Source organism: Punica granatum, chromosome 4 (assembly GCF_007655135.1).
Source record: "Punica granatum isolate Tunisia-2019 chromosome 4, ASM765513v2, whole genome shotgun sequence".
NCBI lineage: Eukaryota > Viridiplantae > Streptophyta > Magnoliopsida > Myrtales > Lythraceae > Punica > Punica granatum.
In genome coordinates, this window is record NC_045130.1 from 953,416 (window position 1) to 980,848 (window position 27,433).

The window sequence follows — 27,433 nt, forward strand, 5'->3', positions numbered from 1 at the left end:
AGCAATAACAATAACCTTATGATCAAATCAAAGCTAGACCCACTTCTCAACGAAAAATTGTTTTGGTTGTTATTATCATTGTCAACTCAAAACACATGATCTACCTTCAATATGAGCAATAACCTCTCTTGATTATAAATGCGCTTTAAAACGTAAGACGCATCTCCTGGCAAAATTACAACTGCTCTCGCCAATACAACTCACAGGCTATAAGATGTGGACAGCGATCAATCTCTTCGTATCTTCACTTTCAGTGAGATTCAAATTCAGCAATAAATATTCATTGTCAAACTTCGTTTTACAATCACCGAAGAAAACAAAGACTCAAGGCCGGGTGACTTCCTTCAGTTGAAACCGGACCAATAAGTTGGCATCTAAAAAATTGTAGATAGAAATACAAATACGACTTCCCAAGTTATTGAGTGCCAACTCCACCAGAAGAGTTACGATGCATTGGGATCTACAGATATTTGAGCATGCCACGACCCTCCACACTAAGCTTAGTTGCCTGAAGATTCTTCTTTTTCGGTGCTTTCAACTGCTGTAGCTTTTTGTTCATCTGCCAGCAGCCATCAGTTCAAAGAATAAGGAACATGCAATTGAGACAAAAGATGAAAGAAACACCACAAATTGGAAACTGCAGGATCAACAGTGGAAAAGATTAAGGGAACATAAGGTAGCCCCCTGAGCCCAAGCAAGATTTTTCCTACCACATGAACTAAGTTTATCTTCTTTTTCTTTCCCTCAAATGAATGACTCCCGCAGGAAATAGCTTAGTGCAAGTTTCTTATTATATTAAGATAGCCGAGGGCAGTTATCTAAAGCAAGCTGGAGTTAACCTTTTCGAATTTAATCGAATGAGTATTTTGGCAGTGACTCGATCAGACATGCTCATATATAGTTTACAAAAATCCAAAACCTACTGCTGCTAAAGAACATTGAAAACAGTCATTGAAACTGAATTCGACAATGGATTCCCATTTCAAAATCCAAAGATTGTTTTACAAATGCCAATATGCTCATTTGCCTATCAGCCCCTTTGACGATTCAAGGAAAACTAACCTTTGAGCGCCGTTGGTCGGGGTTAGTTTGCTTCAACCGGGCTCTCATCAGTTCTGGGTCAATCTTAGACTGTGGCCGTACCACAAAATCCAGAGGTGTAGCCTCAGGGACTGAAGCATGTAGCCTCGAAGATGATTGGCTCGATTTTCTTTCCCTGTTAGTGTATTTGGGGGTTAAGAACAAGACACAAATACCTTGGAACAGAAAATATCCAATCAAGCTCATTGGGCACCAGAACTTACTGTGAGAACATCTCAACATCATCACCATCTGTTGATTCCATCCCAGCACCTTTGTTTGCAGGCCTGCTTCATAAATTTTTTATGATCAGAAGATTATCTTTTTTTATTTTATTTTAAGGTAAATATATCGTTCATGTATCAATACACAAGGTCTCTTGTCAAGCCCCATATGGCCAGAAATGGAAGTAAAGAGAGCATAAAGAACTTTTTCGAGCAATTACTTTTTAACAGATGGCCTTCGGTAAGGAACCCTCTCATCTTCAACATTCCTCATGTCCTCAAACCTCGTACTCTTATTGAATATTGGGCGACTCTGCATCCAAGTATTAATGAAAAATGGCGATCAGAACCATTTAGTATCATGCCAATAGGAAGATCTAAAATCCTGCCATAATGTGGATAAAAGGGTAACCGACTATATGATCCTAACAGGCAGTACTGCAAGAGAATGAACATTTTATTGGCATAAGCATTGCCTCTGAGATATATGTCCTGGCTAGGATTATGACAACCTCTCCATACGAATGGGGCAAATAATAAGGTCACAAATGTGAGAAAGAGTTCAAACTTTACCCATTTATCAACCAAATCCTTGGCAAGTTTCCTGTTGGCTGTGGTTTCTTCATCCGATTTTGACAAGAACATGATAACCTGCCAAAAACAGAAGCTGTTTATCAAATCTTTTTCTCTTGCTGACAAAATTGATATTACTGGGCCTCAACAGATTAAAGACAGACCTTTCCGAGGCCACTCTTCTTTAGCTGTTCCCTTCGATCATATTGCTCTAGATCAATTGGAAACTGCATCAAACAAGAAAACTTTCAGGTCCCACATAAGTTTGTTTCGATGAAAACCAACGCATTCATCAATGAGAGAGAGAGTGCAACTGAGTCTATACATCAAATAAAATCCTCAAAATTGCTGCACGAATGTTTATATTCGGCAAGCTGCCATCTGGAAGAGGCTCTAGCCAATTCTTTAAAAGTGTTAATACTCCATGATCTAGGAACTCCTGCTGCAGCTGCTTTCTGTGTCAACAGCAATTACCACGATGAAGAAATAAGAAGCAATAACAGAAGTCCAAACTTAGGAGACATCAGACTGAACATAGAGAAATGGCTTTACTTGGAGAGAACCTCCTGCAGAAGAGGCAACTTCTTTAGTTTATTAATAGCAGGTTTCCCCTGCCTATTTAGCTCAGCATCTTCTTCAGCTGTGACCTCGAGCTCAGCCATTATATTCTCAACAAGCAAAGCAAGTTCTGCAGGACTTTTCTCATTTTTCTTTTTTTTCTTGCCCATTTTAAAAAGCTCCTTGATTTCGTCATCCTCTTCACCCTCCTCTGCCTAAAATCATTATAAAAGTGCACAAGACATAGGTCGATAAGCATCACAGATAGTTATCATCCGAGCACCGCTGCCAGCAATTGCATCAAAGAGAAACGATGGGAAATTGGCAGAAACCTGAGGATAACTGCTAGGAGAACGGGGTTCATTATCACTTCCATAACGATCCGCGGGATCAACACCACTATCATCTATGAAGTGATCATCATCCACCGTCCTTAAACCGTCCTGATCATCCTGCCGTATCAAAGAGAAATATGAGATTGATCCACCACTCGGAACAGCAACAATTATCAATAGAGCACTACAGCAAAGGAAGTTTCCCAAGTGAACTCAATCAGCCCACATTCTGATGAAACAACTTTAATCCATATACGTTCAATCAATGACTGGTTTCCATATTTCAGATTTCTATCATTAGTGAAGTAAGAGATCAGAGAGCAAGTACTTAAACTAGTAGGCCCAGAGCCATGACCTTTAACTCCCAAACTGAAAGTATAAACCAACACGCAGCCAATTCTGGATGAATTAACTAATTTCAACTCCTTCAAAACAAGCAATCAACAACCACGTGTATAATGAATACCCAAGACAATTCCTTTTGAGGAGATTAAAAGACTAATATCTCTAAGGTACTTGAGGCTTAGATTGCAATAAGAGGTCGGTGCCAACACACTTTTCCAAAGATCAGTTCATATTATCAAGAGGTAAAATTTACATTTTGTAGAGTTAGATTTCGAACACTTGCAGAAACAAATTACCCGGTGGCCAGTATTTCACTATAGCAAACAACCCTTCTAAAAGCTCACCAGCAATCATGAAAAGCTATTCAATCTACCCAAAAAGAGCCACCTTTAGCAAAGGTACTTCTGCAGCTGAAAACAAGTATACTGAACAACTACCTCAGAGTCACCGCCGGCAATGGTGTCCCACATCTCCTTAACCTCGCCATCGCGGTCCCTTGAAACTTTACCCGAGCTGCCCATTCCCCTCTTCAAGAACCCCGATTTGGACCCAGACTTCTTTTCACCCCCACTCTTGTGTCTCTTCTCCTTCTTTCCAGCCGCCGCTTCCATTGATTTCTTCCTCTTAATCCTTCTCTCCTCCTCTGATCCTTCCCTCGCAAACTGCTCCGCCCCACCAATGCCTCCATAACCCTCGCTCTCGTCCTCAAAGTCGCGGAAGCTTGCACCACCGCCCTCATCAGCCTCCACGTTCTTCTTGATCAGCCTCTTCCTGGGCTTTGATTTGGACGCCGACGGATCAGTGTCGTAGGCCGGAGTCTGCGACCGGTCACGGCCCCTCCAATTGTCCTCTTCCCCGATATCATCCTCAAGATTATCGTCCAGGAAGTGATCGGGCTGAGGTTGGGGCTCCGGCGTCGGCTCCCGATCGGAAGGCATGTCGTCGTAGTCCATCAGCGGCTCGCCATCCTCGTCACGGTACCTACAACGCACACAAAAAAAAAAAAAAGAGAGGTAAGTGCTTGAGAAATTGTGAGGGCAGAAACCCTAGGTTAAGACCGGACGACGGAGAGAAGAAACCCAACGGATCATCCTCGTAGCCCATGATCGCGACTCGGATGTGATCTCAGTCTCCGCGGAGAGAAACGAGAAGAGGAAGGGGAGAGATCGATTCGGCTGTGTGATGTTCTTCAGCTTCACAAAGGAGCTTCTTCTCTCCCTGTCGATGGAGGAAGTGAGGATATGTATGGATAATAAAAACTACTGCTAAATTATTACAAGTAGCAAAGAAAAGGTTAATTTCGATTTGCCCCCTGAATTTTGGGAGTCTGCCTAAAAGTACCCTCTCATGAAGTTTGATCGATCCCGCAGTGCCCCCTACGATATGCAAAGCCCGCTTTCGTACCGTGACATGTACCGATTGCTCGGATACGCTAGTATCGACAAGTGCAGCAAAGATGCAGTTTCCGAATTCTCCCGAGATTTGGCAACTGCAGCGAGCTAACATATTAATGATGATTAATGCATATTTGATATGCTGCCGATACTTTTGTTTGCATATTTCCTATTTTACTAAATGTCAAGATTGGATATTTCCTATTTTAGTAAATCGAGATTAAGTAAAAGGTAATGCTGTGATGCTAGCCACATTCGCTTGCAAAGATTGTCCGAGGTATGTTATTGCCTAATAGTCCTAAACTGAGGAGAAAATAAATAGTATGATACTAAAGATTAATATTGTCATGTATTACACGCATTTTAATTTTTGATCGAGACGTATCAGCAATAAGACTTGCTTCATAATTTAAATTATGATAAGCATGAATGAAATTTCCTATTTACCAAAAAAAAATTCACAGGCTTAGATTTATTATTTCTATAAAAGATTAGATCGAGCATTTTTCTCGATTATCAAATCAAATGAGGATAAATATTTAAACTTTTTTTATGACTCAATTTTTCAAACTTTTACTCAATAGAATAGCATGTGAAATACATTTCAAAATATTCCTATCTTACAACTCAATGGATTGCGCTCTTGATCATGCATCGCATGTCGTTCAATTGCAATGAAGTATCATCTAAGTTAGCAAAGAATTGAATGATGTCGAGGGCATGAAACTCGAGTCAAATTCAAAATTGATAGTCATGGCTACTCTTACTCCTATAATAGTAAAAAGCACCCCACGGTTGTCACGAGAAAAAAATATTCAAAATCCCAAGATGGATGATATTACTTATTTAAATATATTAACTCATCATTAATTTAGGTATCAAATTCAAGTCTTATAATTGAAAAAATTCTTTATGGGAGAGATTTTATATATTAATGAGTCGATCAATTTGAATTTAAATTAATCAGTATTCATCAAAATATCAAAATTTCAAAATTTCAAATATAAAGCAATACCAAATAAAAAACTATAAAAACCTAGAAAGCAAAACTCGACCTCAAGTGCACATCCATCATTAAATAATATGTTGATGATAAATGCTATTTTATTGATTAAATTGGGGAAATAAAAAAAGAAAAGGAAAATCAATATGTGCGTGTACGCATAACTATTCTACTCCCTTTGTCCTCCTCATCGGATGAATGTCTTTTTGGATGACTGTGTTTAGATGTTTAGATACGGGCCTGAACCCGTTAAGCCCCCTAGATAGACTATGCATGCGCTTTGCATGTTTAACTCGCCGAAATTTCAGACTTGACAGTATTCGAATGGATAAGCCCCGTAGATACCCTCCTTCTTAGTTGTCATTGTGATCCATATAGAATTTATCTCGAAAGGAGGTTGAGAATGTTTATAATATCTGGATGGATTTTTGTAATTGTATCTAGGTTCAATTGTCATACTTTATTTACATGTTATCTTCATCCGCAGTAATCTACATGAATATATTGTATTTACCGTCTCTATAATGTACCATCTTAGATATTTTTCTATTGTACTTATTTTTGTGATCAATAGACATTCAGCTTGCGTTTGATTTTCGAGTTGGATAACTCGACTTTATTTTGTATAATAATTATAAGTATTGATAAATATATTAATAAGAATATATGGTCTTATATATAGATGAAAAAGTAAATGAGAAATTTATTATTAAATATTGATATGTATATATAGATGTGAAAGTAAATAAAATTAATTATAAAATGGTTAGAAAAAGTATGTGAAAGAATTTATTATTAAATTAGAAAAAAAAATTAAAAAAGTAATAATTGTGTTGTTGAATTGAGAGAAAAATGAAATTGAATTGAATCGAGTAAGATTATGATTAATGAACTAAGCCTATTGATTCTTCGGGAAAAAAAGAAGAAGAAGAAATTTCAATTTTGACAGTAAAAGATTGATCCTGCCAATGATTATACAGTTAGTAAATAGTGGGTATACTTTTCAAGAAGTACTATATAAATTATCCTTTCATAAGTTGACGTGACACATATATATATATAGAAAATTCTAACATATATCATTACAAATAAAAAGAAAAAGATAAAAGAAGAAGATAAAAATATAGAGAGAGACATGACACATCACATCCGTTCTAGAACCCTCCCTTCAATAGCAGTAAAGCTCGTTACATTCGACCAAGCGAATTCTATTTGTTCGACTTAGTCAGCCAATTAAATTTCATCTACTAATCTAATTCATTAGTTTAAATTACGCATTAACTCTTAAATACTGGTTCTAAAAATGCATATCATATGTTACGTGATATTATAAGAAAGTCATTTGCAGCATGAATCTATAGTTCGTAAGTTTCAAGTTTCTCATTAATTTTTTAAATCAACTTTCCTTTTTCCTACTAAATATATTTTGATAGTTCATTAGTGCGATAGTCTATAACAATCTATCTATTAAATGCGAAATAAAAAAATCTACAAAAATTATTAGTTGGTAGTTCTTTTGAGGTGCAAATAGTAGTGGGAACCATAAATAAATTAAGGGAAAAAAAAGGAGTTTAACATCAATAATCGAAAATTTGAAGCAGAAATAATAATAATAAATAAATAAATAATAAAGGGAAGAAAAAGAAGTAAACGAGGGGGAGTGGATGGGAAATTCATTTACTGTGCAGGTGCAAAATGGGAACGAAAAATCTTTCTGGACAGCGACCCTGTTGTTGTCCCGTCGACCCTCAGAATCGGCTCCGTTAACCCCCAAAATGCTACTCGAAACCGAACCCTAAGTTCCTCTTTTGATCTCTCCCAATTCTTCGATTCTCTCCCCCTCAATCGTTGAAATGCAATCGTCGTCCCCAATTGCCTTGAATTCCTTCAGCTGATTCACCTTCCGTACGAGCTGCTCCCCTGGGTTCCCAACTCGTTGCTCCTCGATCACACTTATACCGGTAAATTTAGACGTAATTTGACCCTCTGAACTTTCGATTTTGTGTCTATTGAGCTGGATTTTCGTGTCCATAGCTAATTATCAGCTCCGGGAGCTGCGGTAATGTCGGGCTTTGTGTTTCGGGATCTTGATTCTTTTACCCCCTCTCCTTATCCATGCATGATTCCATTTTCATTTGCTCTTCGGGTTACCGAGGAAACGGTCGAGTGGAATATGGGAAAAAATTTTAAATGCTGAAGATTTTGTTGCTAAAGACTTGCAATTAAGAGAAATCTGAGCTGTATACTGATGAAGCCGATTTCGTTCGGCTGAGTCTGTGAAAGATTAGGTTATGTTAGTCCCTTCTGTGAGCAGAGGGAACAAATTGTGAGTCGGATTGGTTTGCTGAGATGTGATTTATTATTATCTTGTTGTTTTTTTTTTTTTTGCTTCAGGATGGTCTGAAGAGTTTCTGTAAGATAGGGTATAAAGAAATGGGTAGCAGTGAGGCCGATAAGTCGGCAAAGGAGAAAGAGACAAAGGCAGCAGCTTCAACTACAACACCGGTATGCCTAAGTGCTCCCGTAATTGTTGATTTCTTTTTTAATGGCATATTGATTTGGTAGCCACAGAAAAGTTGCTAAACTGGTTTTCATTTTTGTCATTCTTAGGAACAATCCTCCACTACGAGCACAGCCCCAGTTAATCCAGAGTGGCCGGGCTTTCAGGTTTTAAGAACTGGAACTTCCATTTTATGCTCTTTCTTCCTTCACTTCATTTGTCTTTGCAACTTTTCGGAATCTTACAAGCCAATTATCCCTCTCACAGGCATATTCTCCTATCCCTCCTCATGGCTTTCTGGCTTCGAGTCCCCAAGCACCTCCATACATGTGGGGAGTTCAGGTATTCCGGATCATGTGTTAGTTTTCACCCTGAAATTTACTTTTGCTTCTGCTGGACACTTCTCCTGTTGCAGCCGTACTTATATTTCTACCCACTACCTGAAATATTAGCTCACAGCTTCTAGGTTTTTCTGGTTGACAATACTTTTGATTGCATTTTACCCTTACAACTCGTTATCACCTCATGGCAGGCAACTGATGCGTTATAACTGTTGTTTTTGCAGCATATTATGCCACCATATGGTACACCTCCTCATCCCTATGTAGCGATGTATCCTCATGGTGGTATATATGCCCATCCATCTATTCCTCCGGTATATTGTCATCCATGCTACTTGCATATTTTTTTCTCTTTGCCTGTTGGAGTTATGAGGACGCCAGTAACTATATGCTCTGTCATTCTCCTCAACAGGGATCATATCCTTTCAGTCCCTTTGCCATGCCTTCTCCAAATGGGGTTCCGGAGGTTTCCATCGGTTCCTTGAACTATATTTTTCTATATTAGTTCTAAATTTTTTCCCCCATTTTGTTTCCTTTCTGTTTCTGCTTGATGAGGAACCATATTGAGCTTGCATGTAGGGAAATACACCTGGTACTGCAGAAGGAGACAGTAAGCCATCTAATACGAAAGAAAAATTGCCTATCAAAAGGTCGAAAGGAAGTTTGGGTAGTTTGAATATGATCACGGGGAAGAGTAACGATGCTGGGAAAACCTCAGGAACTTCTGCCAATGGGACTTATTCAAAAAGGTCTGATGAGTTGCTTCTAAATGGAAGATCAAGCATTGCTTGTTGGTTCATCTTCTAATTTGTGTTTCATAATTTGAAAAGCTATTGGATTATTCGCTTTGCCTATGTCCCCATTTGTGGCTTTTAGAGGGAAAAAAATTCAAATCAGGTTATAGTTCTTTGGAGAGTTTAACTTATCAATGGAAAAATGCAATGTTGTTATAGATGTCATTATGGCAAACTCCATATTGTCGTGTAGAACTTTTTTGACGTGGTCATACATCTACTTGCAGTGGAGAAAGTGGGAGTGAAGGTACAAGTGAAGGAAGTGATGAGAATTCTCACAATGTAAGTCACCTTGTTCCATTTTTATCGTACCCATAACTACTTAACTCTCCATTTTCTCTAAGTATAAAATGAATCACAATAAATTGATGAAGAAAATAGGAATGCATTTTATTCCACTTATGCTGCTGCTACATTTATCATATATAGTTACCTAACGCGTGTTTGGGTGCATTGATTTATCATAGTACTTATACATAATCTCATCCTGTGAACATGAGCTTGTGAGGACACATAGCTAATAAGGAATGAATTAAGATCAACCATAAAACCATCTGAGCATTCCACAACATCAAGTCATATGATCTGTATGACCCCTTATAATTGTAATTGATGCACCAATTCCTTCTGTATTGCAGGAATCGCAATTGAAATCAGCAGGTAGACAAGATCCTGTTGAAGGTTTCATAATTTGAGTTTTCCTTTCAATATATTTAATCATTTGGTTGCTTAGTATATTCAAACTGACTGCCTGCCAACTCTTTAATGCAGAAGCATCGCAGAATGGAAACTCAGCTCATGGCCCTCAGAATGGTGGATCCAGCGCCCCTCATGCAATGGTTAACCCATCAATGCCTTTGGTTCCAATTACAGCTGCTGCTCCCCCAGGAGGTGTTCCTGGTCCCACTACGAATTTAAACATTGGGATGGACTATTGGGGTGCTCCAGCTTCATCTCCTATCCCTGCGCTTCGTGGGAAGGTTCCTTCCGCTCCTGTTGCCGGTGGAATTGTCACTGCTGGCTCAAGAGATAATCAGTCTCAGATGTGGCTACAGGTCTGTCACAGCTGGCCCTTTGAGTCTGTTATATTTAGTTTTGCTAATTTTTTTCTTGATCTTCGAAATGAAAAACTTTTGCGTGATTAAAGGCAGATTCTCTATGCTTCTGCATCTTTAAACTTGTGATACACTTGTCAATTTCTGCGTTTCTTCTACTGTAGTTTTGATTCAAACTAAGACAAGGCACTTAGTCTCACAAATTGCTGAAGTCATCAACATCCAACATCCTTGGAGATTCGAGTCATTAGGGCTATTTATTAGCTTTGAACTTAACTGCTCTAGGTTACACTGCTTATATGTAGGCAGGTTAAAGAAAGGATAAAATTTTATGTTCCTTTAGAAGATCAGAATCTCTTAAAAAGGCACTGATTGAACAATCAAGGTCTTTGGGTTACATTGATTTGCTTCCATCTGCTCATTGACTGCATCTTCTGTTGGAATCATACAGGATGAGAGAGAGCTTAAAAGGCAGAGAAGGAAGCAATCCAATAGAGAATCTGCCAGAAGATCCCGGCTTCGTAAGCAGGTGCTGTGCATTGATAATCATTTGACGTTTCACTTACCCACTATGATTTGGGAAATTGTTCAAGCAGCAACACACAATATATATATACATATATATGTAGCAAAATACATAGGTATTCTGATAGGATGGGATTCCTGTGGTAACCAATCACAATCTTTGATTATTAATACATTATGAAGAATACCTGGATTATATAATGAGACTCTTCAATTGTATACGGTTTCCTCTTTGACCAGGCTGAATGTGATGAGCTTGCTCACCGTGCTGAAGCTTTGAAAGAAGAGAATGCCACTCTGCGAGCTGAAGTTAGCCGTATTAGAAGTGAATACGAGCAGCTTCTTCAAGAGAATACCTCTCTCAAGGTAGATTCCTGCCGCCTTTCCCTTGCACTAACTTCCGGAATTTTTTACTCTAATGCTGCATGTGTAGTCATGGCTGAAAATTATAAAGCTATTAACAGCTGGAATAAGACCTATTAGTGATCAGGAAAATCAGAGATAGATAAATTAATGTGACGAATGTCCGGTAAGGCTAGATATGAAACATCCTTTGCTTTATTTGTTAGCCCAACCTTTAATTGACTTGCTTTGGTCTTTGAGCATTTAATCTAGCAAGTCTAGTTTAATCCACTCTACCATGCTGGATGGGGTACCTTAGAATGTTTTTTCTTGTATTGCAGGAGAGGCTCGGTGAAATTCCTGGTCACGAAGATCTGAGGTCTGGAGCAAATGAGCGACACTTGGGCAGCGACCCTAAGCAGTCTGCAAGCTGAGGATGTTGATTATTACTAGGCAGGAGCAGTCTGCTAATTAATCCAGCCTTACCCGATCGAGAGCTGCTTGGCTTCTGGGGACCACCGTAATCTAACCGTTAGCAAGAGGAAGTTTCTTCACCTAGCCCAGTTGTAGTTTTTCTTTTTTCTTTCTTAAAATTTTTACTGAGAGTTCTGATAAGATTAGAGCTGTGTAGATTATGTCCATGATGTTATCATGTTTCTCTATGGGTTTTTAGCTTTTCACATTTTATCGAGGAAGAAGGTGTAGGATGATGATGAAGATGGTACGAGGACTGAAGATGTTGTGTCCCGCCCTTAAAAATTTTTATCTGTGAGAAGGGTTTAGTAGTTTAAGTTGGGAAGGGGAAAGAAAAGAACAGGGGGAAAAAAAAAAAAACGTAAGCTCACACACTTCTCGTGTATTGATTAATGTGTAACTCTTTGAGATAATTGATGGTTGGAATCTGACTTGAGTGTGCTATTATTGTGCGGAACTTGGCATCACCTTTTGTCATGTAACTCCTCTTCAATTTATTTATTATTTGAGATTGCAAGAATGTCTAGAAAGATGTAGCGAGAAAGAACCTTGACATGACGAATGCTATGATTATCCTTTCCCGTATTGGTTCTGGATCCGAGGCAAGCACTGGTGCGTGCAAGAAGCGTCACCTGGTGAGCCAGATGTCGTAGTCCCTAGAGTCATAGACGTTTCCAAGCCACAAGCCATTGGATATCATTTTATGCTAGATGTAGATATGATCTGATCGAATGAAGCCGTAGGTAATTAAATGGCGGCGGTGGTTGCAAATTTTATATTCTTACTCACTCTACGACAACTATTAGTTATGTAATATGTCAGCATTAGTGCTAACGTGGTGTTACTGCTCCACATAATATTTTTATTGGACGCATTATGGAGCCCAAGTCCATTGTCGATAGTAAGTGGGCTTTGTATTGCCGCCTTTCAAACCCTTAACATTTCTCGTTGTTGGGCTCGGCACAAGCTAAATGGGCAAGTCTCCGGACTTTATTTTATTTTTAAAAAATAAAATTAATGATATAATTACGTACAAAATGTAAAAAAAAATAAATAATAAAAAATCGCGGGGTTCGCCGGTGAAATATCCGGAGAAAAGAAAAGGATGAAGTGGAAGTTCTCCTCCTCGCCCTGTAAACTGCTCCAACAACCGCACTCTCCCCCCTCTCTCTCTCTGGGACCTTCCGACGTTCGAAGAGAGAAAATGCAGATTCTAGGCGCCATTAGCGACGTGCTTGTCGGCGTTCCCTCCTGCGGCGGCCACAGCAAGTACTCCGAGCTCAGACATCAGCACCTCCCGCTTTCCGATCACAAGTCCTCCTTCCGCTCCGGCGGAGCTAATGTCAAGGTGAGCCGAAGCCGATCCCAATCACTGTTCCTAATTCTGTAAGTTCTTGCTCCTGCCGATCTCGCGCTTCTCTTCTGCCCGCTAGTCTGCTCGAACTCGAGATAGTGGACTTTTTAGGATGTTGAGTGAGTGCCGCTGTAGGAATCGGGAACCTTCACATTGAGGTTGTAAGTTTTATTATGAATTGTGAGGATTTTGAATTAGTGGTAAATTGAATTAAACCTCCAGTCTGCTGCTACCTTTGATTCTGATTCTATCAATGCAGAGGCAATATGTTTAGTCATATTCACGCACATCCTGCTCGCTAGGGTTTTCTGATTATTATACGTAGGGATTTCATTCTAATGAACTTCCTTGTGTCATGATTATCACCTGCTAATGCCAAATTGAATTAATGGTGAGAGTTAGCAGTATTTTTTGTTGGCAACTGATTTTAAAAGGTCACCTCGTTTTTAATTTCGGTTTAGTGTTAGAACATGTGTGTGGTTGCTGCTGTTGGTATGACCATCTGCTACTTGACTCTCGCTATATCTTCCATTTGATGGTAGAGATGCCGATCATTTTACATCCAAAAACTAGGAAGAGGACATGATGAGTACAGAGGAAGAGGTTCAAGGCTTAGAGCATCAAGTGATGATGTGGTTTCAGTGGCTCCACTTTCATTTGAATCCCCAGTTGGCCAGCTCCTGGCTCAAATACTGCAGAGTCATCGGCACTTACTTCTTGCTGCCGCTGATCAGCAACTTGAGAACCTTCAGACCGAGAGAGATGCTGAGAAGGAAAAAACTACTTCCTTTGAAGATCTTCTTTACAAGTATGTATCTGGGCCTTACCACTTCATAATATTTTCAGTTTTGTGTTTAGAAAATTACAAGGCCAAAGGGAAATGTACTCCAGTTTCTTCTCTGTCAATTGCTGTATCGGCCTCTGATAATATAGGGGATGATGCTCTGTTTGATTGGGGTCTAGATTCTGACATGCAAGACTAGGTGCTTTTTGAGTAGTAGTTTCACTTGGTGGAGTTGCTGGCTGTTTTTGATAATCAAGGGGTCATTTTAGCTTAGTAAATAATAATACGCTAATAGCATTGTAGGGACGTTTTGGATGACTTGTTTTGAGCAATTAATGTAGAGGTGATAGGTTCCATTGGATAAGACAAGTCTTCATGTATGCCTTGCGCTGTAAAAAGGTCCTTTCTGGTTCAAGATTGTAGCATAAGGGTGTAGGAAATATTCAGAAAATTACAAAAAAAGGCACCTGCCAGCCGTGAATGACATGCTGGATTCTAAATTCGACTTTAGCTGTATAGGATTAATAGAACTTATATCAGCTTCCATCCTTATGTCAAGTACATGCAAAATTCAGATTAAATTTAAAGGACTGTTTTATTTATTTATTTATTTGTAGAAGTGCTAACATTAGTATGACTGTGCCATTGCCGCATTTCGTAGTTATAGAGATTACATCAGCGTATCATCAGTGGTTGCATACATAGATTCCATTTTTCGGTCTATGGTTGTTTATTTGGTTTATTAATTATTTGATTCATTGTCAACTCTTATATTATAGGCGGATCGCAGAAGTCAAAGAGAAAGAAAGGCGTATGGCATTGGAAGAGATAATGTACTGCTTAATCGTGCAGAGATTTTTGGACAAGGACATTTCGATGATCCCAAAGATAACTCAGACCTCTGATCCTGTTGGCCGTGTTGATTTTTGGCCTAACCAGGAACAGAAATTGGAGTCTGTGCACTCTCCTGAAGCTTCTGAAATGATCCAGAGCCACTTATCCCTCGTGCTCGGGGATCGAATGGTTGGTCCCCTAGATAGTATCATCCAGAGTAGCAAGATCAAACTAGGGAAGCTGTATGCTGCTTCTATCATGTATGGATATTTCCTCAGAAGAGTTGATGAACGATTTCAACTGGAGAGGACGATGAAAACTCTTCCCAAGGATCTACCTAAGGATGGGGCAAGTTTTGATGATCCAGTGCCTATGAACCCACTTTGGGACCCCGATTCTCTGATCAGAATCTACCCTGATGATGATGGGGATAGTCCCATCGATGAAGGTGATGGCAAATCTTACAGACTGAGATCATATGTGATGTACTTGGATGCAGAGACACTTCAGAGATACGCGACTATAAGATCGAAGGAAGCTATTTCTCTGATAGAAAAGCAAACACAGGCATTATTTGGAAGGCCTGATATACGGCTTGCAGAAGATGGGACAATTGATACATCGAATGACGAAATAGTTGCGCTTACTTTCTCTGGTTTGACAATGTTAATTTTGGAGGCAGTTGCATTCGGGTCATTCTTGTGGGACACAGAAAGCTACGTTGAGTCAAAGTACCATTTCCTCAATAGCTAGAATCAACATTCTTCTTAAGGATTAGATGCGGTGAAAGTATGTTGCGATCTCTGTAAATTGTTATGAGGGTAATCTTTCTTAATGAGTGCTCCAACAGTGAAGCAAGTGAAGCAGTTGAAAAATCAACAATCTTTATGCTCGTATCACATCATAGAGTAGACAGCACTGGGGGAAGCGGGTTCAGTGCTAGCCCGTAACTGAGCAACTTTCCGCTGCTTGTCCGAGAACTCTTTGAGTTCAGGTAATCTTGCCTCTTTCTAGATGATTGCTCACTCTTCCGTATGCTTTGAAAGCTAGGGCTCACTTTTATATAGACAAGTACAGCCACATTGTGAGACATGCCGCATGATACGAGCCAAGGACTCTGCAATTTTTCTATTGAGATTGAACATTTAGTTAAGCTCTGCGCCTCCCGATTCATGCTAGCGAACTCTCTCCATGTTCGGTTGCAAGGAAGCTTCTAACTGCAAACGCGCGTTCATCATTATTGGTTATCAAGATTAATACCGACCCGTGAAAGCTGCAATGGATGCGGCTTGAAATCGACAAGTTTTTCTTCTTTTTGCAAGGAAAAGGAGTCATTATTTGATGGCATCATAATAATGATTGATTGTTTGGGACCTAGTCCATAATGATGCTTGTGATTGAAGTTTGTCCGCTGACCTAATTAGTTTGCTTAAAGAAAGCAATAATAATATGTGAGGGATAAGGTTTGGTACATGGACTAGCGTGTGAGATGAAAGGATAAATTTCTCTTTGGGAGGGCTTGAACAGAAGTGACGTGTGAAAGAGAAGTGAAGATGGATTTGGGGGAATGAGACACAATCCTCAACTGGATCATCTCATGTCCCTACAAAAGAAAGACGCAATGATATATCTTAGAAACATGGAACCGTACATAATGGAGGAGGAAGGAGAAATCAAATCAACATCTATCAGGAACATTTCTTCTCTGTACCAAGGCATTGTGTTATCTCGAATTGGCAGAAAGGAAAGTGATATACGGATGGTTTTGCCAGTAGAGCGATATTGCTTCTAAACAAGGGCAATCTCTGAATGGAAATATATTTGGTGGTGGAGATGGGAAAGAATTCTTTCCACTAACATGAGTGCGTGTTTTCTCCAAACGGGACCATAAATAAACGATCCTTCCAACCGAAAGTAATCCTTCTCGTGAAGAGAAAAAAGGAAAGTGGTGGGCCGGCTCCGCCCATGTTGTGTATCAGCTCATTCTCTCGGCTGGCTCGAGTTTCATTTTTAATGGCCGAGATTCTTACGACGTGACAACCCATGCTTTCTAGAAATACTATGATCCCGATCTCGACGAGAAACCTCTCCCTATATGTACGAGCGGTTTTGTACAGTGATTTTATTCCATTCCTTTCTCCATTCATGGCATTGATATAGGTTACATTTCGGTGTTGTAACCAAAAGAATTCCAGAGGGAGTCAGTGAGCCAGCCGGGGGCAGGGAGAGAAGTGTTAAGTGTGTGTGTGTGTGAGGGAGAGAGAAAGAGAGAGAGCTTGGGGAAGGCAAGTGTGAGCGAGGAGAGAGAAGGGAAGCAAAAAGTGGCCAAAGTTCAATTAGGACAGGACAGGTTGGCACTCGAAAAGCCGCCGTTAGTCTCGGACGCGGTTTTTCGGTTCCCCATCCGAAAAGGCAACAAAAAGACCTTTTCTTTTCCTTCCCCTTTCCGTTTCCTTGACTCTGTTCTGTACATAATAACATGAAGAAAAAACCGTTATTAAAGACGACATTTAATTTAAGGTTTCCACCGAAAAAAAGAAAAAGAAAAATACGACATTTAGACGGCTCGGATCGGAACCCCATCCTCCCCCCCCCCCCCCCAAATTTTCGTTTCCCCAAAACGCCCTCCGTCTCTTCCCTCAAATTCAATCACCCCTCAGTTTGAGACCCCCCCGCATCCCGCCTATCCGTCCCACGCTCCTCACCTCATTTCATTTGGTTTTCCTGTGAACCATGCTGCCCACCTACTGCCACCTGTGCTCACCAAATTCTTGATTAATAAATGTCCATACATACATATAAAAAAAGTTGGCCATGCCATTGTTTAATCTTGATATATCTCAAAGTTTCTCATCAATAATCCGACGATGCACGGTGTTTGTTTCTTTCGTCCGGTTAACCTAACTACGTATGTCCTCTTAAAGCTAAAGCAGCAGAGGTTTTGAATGATTCAAAGAAATAGTATTTCATTGACCTTTGTCCCTAGCTGCATGCATGTATTATTAGAATATTCACGGGATCATTAAAGAAAAAAAAAAAGGGATAAGAATACATTTCTTGGCATACTTTACTCTTCGAGTGGCCAACAATATTGTCGAGCCTGACCTCGTGAAAATTGACCCACCACTGAAAGTTATTATTGAAACCAACAGTGAAGGAGAGCTGCCTTGGGCTCTGACACTTATGCGCTTTTGCTTTTATAAATTTGTCCGACTTAGCCACTGAAATCGATGTCGTCGTCATCATCATCATCATCATCATCATCAAATTTTTATAGCTCCTATTCGCCCAGCTGTTATCAGTACCTACTCATTATTTATACCTACACATATATATATTTTACGTAATAATAGAACTTGTCGTATGAGAGTACGCCTACACGATGGAGATGTATTATGTTGTTGAAAAATAGATTCGTCGCTTGAATGCTTTTTCATGAGGGGAAAAAAGGGTGTGGGTGTATATATATATATATTTGATAAAATCACAAAACTTGTGTATTGCGTTGCAGTCGATTAGTTATATACTCATGTCTTCAACGATCGGTCTAGCAAAGGATGACCCCGTGTTTTCTAGGAGAAATCATTTAGAAGTTACCTTTTTTATTATTGGATTAAGACGTACTTAAATCTTTGTTATGAAGATACCGACAACCTATGCAAAAATCTTAATATGGAATTTTCTTTCTTCCAACGGCCAAATTGATAAGACTCTTATCCACTCCAACCTTAGTTGTCAGATCCCAGAAATTAGCAACACTGACTAGCTAGCGAATTAACAAATTATCGGAAGGTACGTGATTTTCTATAGCATCCAAATCTCAATTTGATATATTCAAATATCAATGACGGTGCAACAACTAAGGTCCTAGTTGGCTTTAGAAAATAACTCAAACTTATTTTCAATTTAACAATACAATGGTTGCTTTTATATTTTTCTTCAACAACACAACTCAACTTAACTCTAATACTAAACACAACCTAAAGCATTCGGACCGCACATAATCATAATCAGGAACCATGGAAGGTTGTAACGAGAAATTTTCTAATGATCTTATATTTTCACGCAAGTTGATGAAATATCACTAGAATTGTAGTAGACGAGTGACTGAGCCTGTTTTCTGGAAGGAAAAAAAAAGAAAAAAAAAAAAGAGTGAATGAGCCTAGTAGTAATATGTACATGATGGGTCATAAATTTGAACAGTGCAGACCGGTGTAGTGTGGCAAACCCGAAATTATTAGGAATTCAGGGGCAATATCGTCCTGACATGCCAAAGTCTGAAAAAGTTTTCCTACCTATTTTTTCTCTGCCAACTATATAAATGAAGTACTTTAGGGAAAAAAAAGAACCAAGGAGAGAGAAAATCTCAATGGCCATGGAAATAAAATTGGATCATCATCATCTTCCTCCTCCTCTACGTTGTTTCCGCTGTCTCTCTCTCTCAAGAACATCTTCTCCTTCTGCTATACTCTCTCTCTCCATCTCCGTCTTCCTCCTTGTCTCCTTCGTATCGGCAGATTTCAATGTCACCTCAATAGCGTTCGAGGAAGGCTACAGCCCTCTCTTCGGAGATGACAACGTTGCCCCTTACCCCGATGGCAGCGGCGTCCGCCTAGTCCTCAATCCTTACACCGGTACGTTTCTGCAGTATCATAATCATATTTATGATCATTTGGCCTTTCCGTTCTGATTCAGGGAGACGCGTGTTTTAAATATGCATTTGTAACCGATCATTCATTTCCAGCCGGAAACTTGTCCAACTCGAAAGATCACGAGCTTAATTTCACTTAGTTATTAGTTAATACGATGATTCATTTCTTAACTGCAAATTTTTTGGAAATGGATTAGCTGTTTGCTCGGTTTGATTTCTGTTACGTAAAGGATAACTATATTATTATTAATTGAGTGTTTGGGATCGTTGAATCAGGGGCCGGTTTCATCTCATCGAGTCCATATCAACATGGCTTCTTCAGCGCCAAGATCAAGCTCCCTGCAGATTATACAGCCGGTATTGTCGTCGCCTTTTATGTAAGTTACATACCAAAAGGCAGACATAAAGTTGTTCTTCAATATTTATTGCATGAAAAACAAAAAATTATTAGATGAGCATGGAGAAGGAAATGAATTTAGTTGTTGAAATCCAATTCGTTGTTTATGGAGATATAGTTATTGAGCATGAAGTTATAATAGGAAGCATGAATAAATTATAATCACTGAATATTTACTCCCCGTAGGTTACGAGGCGACTATGCACATTGCAGAGCATAGGTTTGATTAAAATTCATTATTAGCCAATGTTTTGACGGGAATCAATTTCAGCTAACAAAATTAAGTACATCTCGTAATTTCATTAAAAAATAAATAAAGAATGAGATTACCGGAAATCTGGAAATTTTTTCATGTTAATTTTTCTGTATGCTGTTTGATGACTGATTATTCTCGTCTTGGTTCCCAGGGAATCTTCTATATTTGTTTCGTCATCTCTTCTCCTTCTTTTTTAATAAGTTCTTTTATTAGAGCTAGAGGACAAAGAAAATCAAATCTCTTTAATATTTGACATTGGAACTGCTCAAAATAAACCTAGATAAGTCAGTACCAATTATTGTTAGTCATAAGAAGACATATCTAGAGATTATTGTGAAATTATGTAATCGGTCTCAATTATCGAGCTAGTAATTAATATGTACTAGCTAGATGTATGTTTGTATTCATCTGGTTTATGTAAAGATGTTTATTGTGTATGTACACAGACCTCAAACGGGGACGTGTTCGAGAAGAACCACGACGAGTTGGACATCGAGTTCCTGGGGAACATAAGAGGGAAGAAATGGAGGTTCCAGACGAACCTGTATGGAAATGGGAGCACGAACCGGGGCCGGGAGGAGCGATATACTCTCTGGTTCGATCCCACCCGAGAGTACCATCGGTACAGCATCCTCTGGACGGACACTAATATCATGTAAGCACCATCGATCGTCTTTACATCTCATGTGTCGTGTTCCTTTCAGATTCCGATCGACCCAAAAACCGCGGAAATTACTTTTTGCCAATTTTCCTATCTCAATTGTCTGAAAATAAAATAATGTTCATCATTGTTATAAATTAAAAAAAAATTCTCAAATATGGCGTGCGAATGAGAACTAAAATTCGCAGCAAAAGACGTTTCCGACCGTTTAATTGGGCCATACATTACATATGCATGTATTATTAATTTACTCTTTATTTTGTTTATTATTTGGATATATGGAAACTTCTTTATAGCGTATAGAGTCTAAAATTCAAAATATTTATTTTCATGGAAACAAAACGTTGAAATTTGTTATTTTTCCTTTTAAATTTATTTTTCTCAGATTTGCGGTAGTTGTTGACAACTTTCTTGACATATATATTCATCAATTTTTTTGGTGAATAATCTTTCCCCTTCTTTTTTTTCCTTTTAATTATCATTTGGATATGTGGAATCTTCTCTATGGCGTCCCCGGCATCTAAAGATCAAAGTATTCACGTGAACATTTTTTTTCCCTAAATTTATTTTTTTTTCTCTCATTTTTTGCAGTAGTTGTTGACAACTTTCTTGACATATAATGCATGACGACAGTAAAATCAGATTTTCCCGGCCGCGCCGGTCCAAATTTGGCACCCTATCAAATTTGACCGTTATGTTACTGCTCATTATGTGATTGATTTTTCAGCGCTTGACAATTTATTCTTGGAATTAAACAATATTTCAGATTCTATGTTGACGAAGTCCCAATCAGAGAAGTGATCCGGAACGAGGCGATGGGCGCGGATTACCCGGCGAAGCCCATGTCCCTCTATGCCACCCTATGGGATGGCTCCGACTGGGCCACAGCTGGCGGCCGGTACAAGGTTAACTACAAGTACTCCCCGTTCTTTGCCGAGTTCAAGGACCTCGTCCTCGAGGGCTGTGCAATTGACCCACTCCAGCAGCTCCCGTCCGACGACTGCTATTACAAGAATGCCCACTCCGAGGCCAAGGATTACGTGACCATCACGCCTCGACGTCGAGCAGCGATGCGGAGATTCCGACAGAGGTATGAGCATTGTATAATTGATTGTTGGACCTGACCAATCCAGCTACTGAGCTGAGGCGGCCGAATCCACAAGTCCATTGTATTCATTTCTTCTTTTCATGGGCCTATTATGGGCCCTTCTCGAGACAAGACAATTTTCTCATGGGCCTTGCTGGCACAGGTACATGTACTACTCGTATTGCTACGACGCATTGCGGTACCCGGTCCCGCCGCCGGAGTGCGTGATATCGCCGGTGGAGAAGGAGAGGTTCAAAGACACTGGGAGGCTCAAGTTCGGCGGCAGCCACAAGCGGCAGAAGCGGCGGAGGGGCCGGATTCAGAGGGAACCAATCCCCGATGGACAGTTCGACGACATGTAGGCAGTTATTTAGTCCTATGGATGATGCAGTTTGAGATTCTTAGGAGGGAAAGTGATAGGGGTATATCTCCACATACAGTGAATAAGTTTTATTACTGTGGGATTTGTTCGAGACTTTCCCTCTTCTTCTTTTTTTGCGAGTTTTCTTTGTGAATTTGGTGTGATAGTGTGTATCTTTTAGGTGCCTGTATATGACAGATTAAATTACACGTCTTCCTTTTTCATTATAAATAAATTCAAATTAGAATCGGAATTTGGAGATTGAAATTGGAAGATGGAAAATTGTTAATATAATATCACTATGCTACGGTACTGTATCCGAAATCCCAGGATCCCTGGTTGCTTCTGGTGCTCATCTTATGAAATTCTTGTACCGATGAGTACTCGAAACATTTTTCGAGGTGAAGGATGAAGAAATTCACGTCGAATCCCGTAGTATTCTCCATAGTCAGAGGCTCAGAGCTGCTGTATTGAGTATACAGATCTACACATTTCATTAATGAAAGAGGCAGGATTTTAACAAAGAAGAAAAAAAATTCCTATGTAAGTAATCTGCTAAGACTCTGTTCAAAAGAATGATATCAAGAATGTTTTGGAACACATGAGCATCCCCGCAAGAGAATTCCCGAACAAAAAAATCCTCGGGGATATAGTAGTGTCCCTGGACGGACGAGAACTCAAGGGAACTGGAAAGATCCTCCAATGCCGGAACTACTGGTCGGGGGATCGATGGCCACCCACAGGAGAGAGATCGTTATAGCAAGAAGACCAGACCATACGAACACGATGGTCGGCGTTCTTCCCCGCCTTCCCATTAGCCCCTTTGCGAAGGGGAAGAGATGGGCCAACACCCAGAAGCTGAAGAAGACCCCACCAATCAGCTTGCTCCACTCTGGATTACTGCTATATATGGTCCGGCAGACGGCCACTGCGATCCCAATCAGGTTGATCATCATGATAGTGATCGGAGGGATCATAAGGGACGTCCACTTGAAGATGTAGAGATCAGCGAATTCATCGTCATTGTCTTCACCGGCTGACTTTGATGTGAGGGTGAAGGATATCTCGATCCCAGCAAGGACCTTGAGGAGACCCTGAAGGACCGCGGCAAGGTGCGCGCTCGTCCCCCCGATTAGCCAAAATTGCTCGTTCCTCCACCACTCCTCAATGGCAATTCCCGACCACTTGATCTCAAGAACCGCTAGAGCGCAGAGGGTTAATGTGATGATGAGAAGGTAAGTGAGGAACGCCACGTTGAGGGTCTGAACTATGAATTGCCCTGAGAAGAGAGACAGAGCTGGAAGGAAGCAGTATACGATGAGGAAGACCGAGGTGAAGGGATAAATTCCAACATTGAGGTAAGCAATCCTTTGGAGGAGCTTCATTCTGCTGCTAGCAAGGGCAGCATTGTTCTGGGAGAAGAAGATCTCGACAGACCCAGTGGCCCATCGCAGGACCTGATGGAGTCGGTCAGTGAGGTTGATCGGGGCGGTCCCGCGGAAGGCATCCCTTTTCGTTACACAGTAGATGGATCTCCATCCCCGATTGTGCATCCTGTACCCAGTGACTACATCCTCAGTCACAGACCCATAGATCCACCCGACCCGTTGGCCCCACTCTGTCTTGTCTTCATACCAGCATGAGATGACACTGATTGCCTCGGCAACTATAGTAGGATCAAGAAGCTGCCGGCAAATCCTGAGTGCCCCAGGAGGCCTACCGTACTTTATCGAAGAGTGATCAGCAATTGGGCGGCCCTCAAACTCTGCCACGGGAATCGAATCAATTAGGTAGTTTGAGTTCCCGAACTGTTTAGGGACAAGGGCTATGTTCATTTCCTCGTTCTCAAACTCCCCCAGCATCACGGAATGGCTGTCTTCAGAGGAAGCCCTTTCCTCAGGTGCAGAAGAGACTGATACAACCTTCTTTCGACGAGCAAAGAATCGACCAAAACAACCATCACTAGTTTCCTTCGTCTTAGGCGGGTCAAACCCATAAATTGCAACTCTCCGAAAGAGGCATCCTGTCCCAACATAGACTGGTCCCTGAATCCCATCTAAGGCTCGCATGTTCACATCAAAGAACACTGTGTTGTGATTTGCATACCGGTCTGATGGGTCGATCCCTTCGAACCGTTGGGGGAATTGGACGTAGCAAATCTGCTCACCACCTCTGTCCATCATAAAGCACATACCTTCTCTCGGGGCTTTTGAGTTGTAGATGTAGTGGTCGCAGTCGAGATTAAGGATGAAAGGCCCATTTGACATAATGGCCGAGGCCCGAACCAGGGCATTCATGGCCCCTGCTTTCTTGTTGTGGTCGTAGCCAGGTCTCTTCTCACGAGAGATGTAGACTAGCATTGGAAGGCGGATATCAATGTCAGTTAGATCCATGGAAGTTGAATCAGATGCTGTAGTTCTCACTGGCCGTACATCCCCTGGACCCTCCGACTGTGAAGGCTCCTTAGCTTTAAGTGGTTCATCACTTGGGGGGTTCAACATCACCTACATTTTGATAAGGTTCAGTTCGAGTTAGCCAAATGTTGCCACTACTATAATATATGTCGCCTCAGCAGCAAGCCAAAGTTGTTCTGCACAAGTATAACAGTAGGCAATCGGGACCAGCGATACAATATAAGGGGTACTAGACTCAAAAACATCCTATGATTTGATAATGATTTTCCTAAAAAGCTGCTTTTACAAATTTCGGTGTGATGTAAAAGTAAGATTGCAAAAGCATAGGTGTCGTGGAACTAACAAATCAGTATAATCCCGGCGAAAAATTTCAATAACCTAAGTTCATAAGCAGCCTCCATGAACAAACCTAGAATATGTATAAGAATCGAAACAGATGATGGAATCATCTCATACCTGGATAATACTGGCATGATCGCCCCTAGAGTGTTCAGGTGCAGCGACTGTCCAAGTGCCCGGCCAGTGGGTGCCATCAGCCATCCATGTGGCTTTTGGGACCTTCACTCTCTCCACCACCTCGTCTTCGTCTATGTCCCTATTCCTCATCTGCTTCATCACCTTGATCTCCTCATGGGCATTGAAAGCATCAGACCTTCTCCTGATCGAGTCACCAAGGCCATTGATTCGGACCTTAAACTCATCATACTCTCGTTTAACCTTTCTCCGATCTTTCACAAAGTCGGGCCGTACCTTGTCCTTGTATGGGTCCCGCTTCAGGCTGAAATAAGACTCTGGGTTCCTTGGCTCAATATCATGCTTCCGGCAGAACGGGACCCACAGACTTGCGAAACTTGCAGCCTCCGCCATTGCCTCGAATGTCAGGAGAGAACCTCCATCGTCAGAAACATAACAGGAAAGCTTTTCAACGGGATAATCGGCCGCTAAGATAGATAGAATCGTGTTTGCTGTGACGAGAGGTGGTTCTTTCTCTGGGTCTGCTGTGGAGACAAACACATCTATCCCAGGAAGATCAGATTTTGTTGTCGGGTTAGTGGGATCTGGAGTTTCGAACTTCTTCTTCAGAACATCAAGGTCGGTGATCCGATTAATAGGACAGAGTTTTGGGAGCTGATCGAGCAACCAAGAGAAGGCAAACCAAATTTCACAAACAACTGACATCCCCCACAACCACATAGCATCCTCGTTGGGATGTCTGATCCTCCAGGCTAAAAATAATCCAAGAGCAGCCATTCTGATGAAGATTAAGAGCCTGGAAGAAATCATAGACAGATAAAAGCTTGTAAGTTTTGAGTTTATTCCACAGAAAGCCTTAAACGTAGTTACCAGGACCTACTTATGCCGGATTCACTTTACCTGTATGGGCTGAGAATTGCGGCAGATATACGCAAATCACGAGTAAGAGGCCTCCACTGCTTGTCCTTCAGTGCTTCACGGACTTCTTTTCCATCTTCTGTGGGCCACATGACGTTTCCATATCCGTAACTCCCCTTTGTCTCGAACAGCCACTGATTGTGATCGAAGTCGTTACCGTTTGACTTCACCAGCGAGAGCCTCCTCTCCATCTTGGACATGTTAGAAACTGAAGAAGGCAGAGCCTTCCTAGACCCCAATTCGATCTCGCCCTCACCCTCACCGCCATCGTCCTCATCCTCTTCATAGGGCTCTCTGCACCCAGGACAGATCCCATCAGAGGTCCTCATTGCATCTCGATAACACTCCTTACAGATCTTGAAGTCGCACCCACATGGAACGATTTCTTGGCCATTCTCATCCCTCATAGCTCTTGCATCGCACCCAAGCATTTGACACACCGATGACCCTTTGGGGCCACTCGTGGGCTCTACCACCTCGTCCTTCAAGTGCGCCCTTGTGGCTCGATCATGGCCCCCAGTGAAGAGCGAGCTCGAGGCATACTGTTCTTCGACTCTCTGTGAAGGTCCTGAGGCGGAGATTTGGAGTGGCTGGTTATCGGGGGTCGGCGGAATTTGCACTGTGTAGGTGGCAATATCATTGTTGCTAATTTCACTGTCGAGATCGTCTCGGGACGGTTCTAGGCGGTGAATCGAGGGCGGGCTTCGAGTAAAACGTGATCCAAAACCCATTGTACTGCTGAAATGGTGATCCTTCAGCAGATGGCAGGTATCAAAGCAAACCTGAACATGGGCATATAAATCAGCTTAAACAGAGTTCAGAAACTACTCTCTCTCGTGCTTTACTTTGTCAAAGAAAACACCAATCAAAACAGAGCTATTAACGAATCCTGTCCCAATCAAGCACATAGGAAAAATCAAAAAGCACGTTAGAAACTCACCCCAGAGGCAGAAACTCCCGAAGTTCTCTCTCTCTCTCTCTCTCTTCCCCCCTTTCTGTGTCTGCAAGATACAAGCCACTGGGTAAGCAATTTCGTCTCTATCAGGGGAAAAAAACAGTTCTCAGAAGAGCTCTCTACCCTCGCACAGAGCAGACAGCAGAGGAGTAGAAACTTGAAGCATAAGAATGGCTAAACGAAACAAATAAGCAGATCATCACAATGAGAGAGAAATTGTTCAAACGCGTACCTACACGCACCAACTCCTGCTTTAAAATATTATATGCCGTCAGCCAATTGCACAAACCGTGCAGAAACTTTCAATGCTTGCTTGCTTCGATCAATTTTCAATCCCGTTGAAACCTTCAAATCTTAAACGACAACGACCGTCCTCTCCCACTCCCTCGCTCCACACACAGAGACTCTATCAAATATCGTCAAACAGGCACCAAAACCCGACCGGGTCCAACCTCAACCTCGAATTCTCCAAAACCACTCTGCATGTGAAAATTGCTCGTTTCAACACCTACTCCAGTGATCACGACGAGTTTCTTCGCACTGACCTCAGCGTCAACTCCCCGTAGGTCTCAATGGCAGGCGGAAATTTGCACATTTGGTATATATATCCTGTAGATTTCCGACCGATACAGAGAATGTAGCGGAGACAGAGAAGAGAGAGGATGGAGAGTTGGTCTGAGATATTCAATGAGGGCTTTATAGAGAGGTTTTGGAGAAGACGACTCGGGAGAGCGGAAAAGGCCG

General features: G+C 41.0%; 5 protein-coding genes across 8 annotated transcripts; 3 read left to right on the forward strand and 2 right to left on the reverse strand.

Moving 5' to 3' along the window:
• Positions 1–217: 217 nt before the first annotated feature.
• On the reverse strand, positions 218–4,360 carry LOC116205204 (protein IWS1 homolog 1). Of its 2 annotated transcripts, none has more exons than XM_031537717.1 (11): positions 4,200–4,360; positions 3,553–4,096; positions 2,768–2,887; positions 2,430–2,650; positions 2,203–2,332; positions 2,042–2,104; positions 1,878–1,955; positions 1,526–1,617; positions 1,305–1,367; positions 1,063–1,216; positions 218–559 (listed from the first exon to the last, which is right to left on the reverse strand). In XM_031537717.1, the coding sequence occupies exons 1-11, from the start codon at positions 4,217–4,219 to the stop codon at positions 461–463; spliced, it is 1,584 nt and encodes a 527-aa protein (XP_031393577.1). In that variant the 5' UTR covers positions 4,220–4,360; the 3' UTR covers positions 218–460. The 2 variants fall into 2 exon arrangements, with proteins under 2 accessions (XP_031393577.1, XP_031393576.1); XM_031537716.1 differs by having other exon boundaries at positions 1,305–1,370.
• Positions 4,361–7,192: 2,832 nt separating this feature from the next.
• LOC116204027 (bZIP transcription factor 16-like) lies at positions 7,193–12,020 on the forward strand. 2 transcript variants are annotated; one of them, XM_031536057.1, is made up of 13 exons: positions 7,193–7,473; positions 7,907–8,017; positions 8,123–8,179; positions 8,280–8,354; positions 8,578–8,667; positions 8,766–8,819; positions 8,933–9,102; positions 9,375–9,429; positions 9,786–9,828; positions 9,919–10,202; positions 10,654–10,731; positions 10,968–11,093; positions 11,411–12,020. In XM_031536057.1, exons 2-13 carry the CDS (start codon positions 7,946–7,948, stop codon positions 11,501–11,503), a joined length of 1,197 nt encoding a protein of 398 aa, XP_031391917.1. In that variant the 5' UTR covers positions 7,193–7,473; positions 7,907–7,945; the 3' UTR covers positions 11,504–12,020. The 2 variants fall into 2 exon arrangements, with proteins under 2 accessions (XP_031391917.1, XP_031391918.1); XM_031536058.1 differs by having other exon boundaries at positions 7,195–7,473; positions 9,786–9,807.
• A 589-nt stretch (positions 12,021–12,609) lies between these two features.
• On the forward strand, positions 12,610–15,920 carry LOC116204026 (UV-B-induced protein At3g17800, chloroplastic). The gene is made up of 3 exons (XM_031536056.1): positions 12,610–12,891; positions 13,440–13,705; positions 14,461–15,920. Exons 1-3 carry the CDS (start codon positions 12,649–12,651, stop codon positions 15,266–15,268), a joined length of 1,317 nt encoding a protein of 438 aa, XP_031391916.1. The 5' UTR covers positions 12,610–12,648; the 3' UTR covers positions 15,269–15,920.
• A 2,932-nt stretch (positions 15,921–18,852) lies between these two features.
• On the forward strand, positions 18,853–22,195 carry LOC116202752 (probable xyloglucan endotransglucosylase/hydrolase protein 30). The gene is made up of 5 exons (XM_031534359.1): positions 18,853–19,149; positions 19,443–19,543; positions 20,266–20,474; positions 21,247–21,570; positions 21,731–22,195. Exons 1-5 carry the CDS (start codon positions 18,885–18,887, stop codon positions 21,927–21,929), a joined length of 1,098 nt encoding a protein of 365 aa, XP_031390219.1. The 5' UTR covers positions 18,853–18,884; the 3' UTR covers positions 21,930–22,195.
• A 135-nt stretch (positions 22,196–22,330) lies between these two features.
• On the reverse strand, positions 22,331–27,379 carry LOC116202751 (cellulose synthase-like protein D2). 2 transcript variants are annotated; one of them, XM_031534357.1, is made up of 5 exons: positions 26,922–27,379; positions 26,675–26,735; positions 25,717–26,516; positions 24,799–25,612; positions 22,331–24,432 (listed from the first exon to the last, which is right to left on the reverse strand). In XM_031534357.1, exons 3-5 carry the CDS (start codon positions 26,463–26,465, stop codon positions 22,606–22,608), a joined length of 3,390 nt encoding a protein of 1,129 aa, XP_031390217.1. In that variant the 5' UTR covers positions 26,466–26,516; positions 26,675–26,735; positions 26,922–27,379; the 3' UTR covers positions 22,331–22,605. The 2 variants fall into 2 exon arrangements, with proteins under 2 accessions (XP_031390217.1, XP_031390218.1); XM_031534358.1 differs by lacking the exon at positions 26,922–27,379 and having other exon boundaries at positions 26,675–26,754.
• Positions 27,380–27,433: the final 54 nt, after the last annotated feature.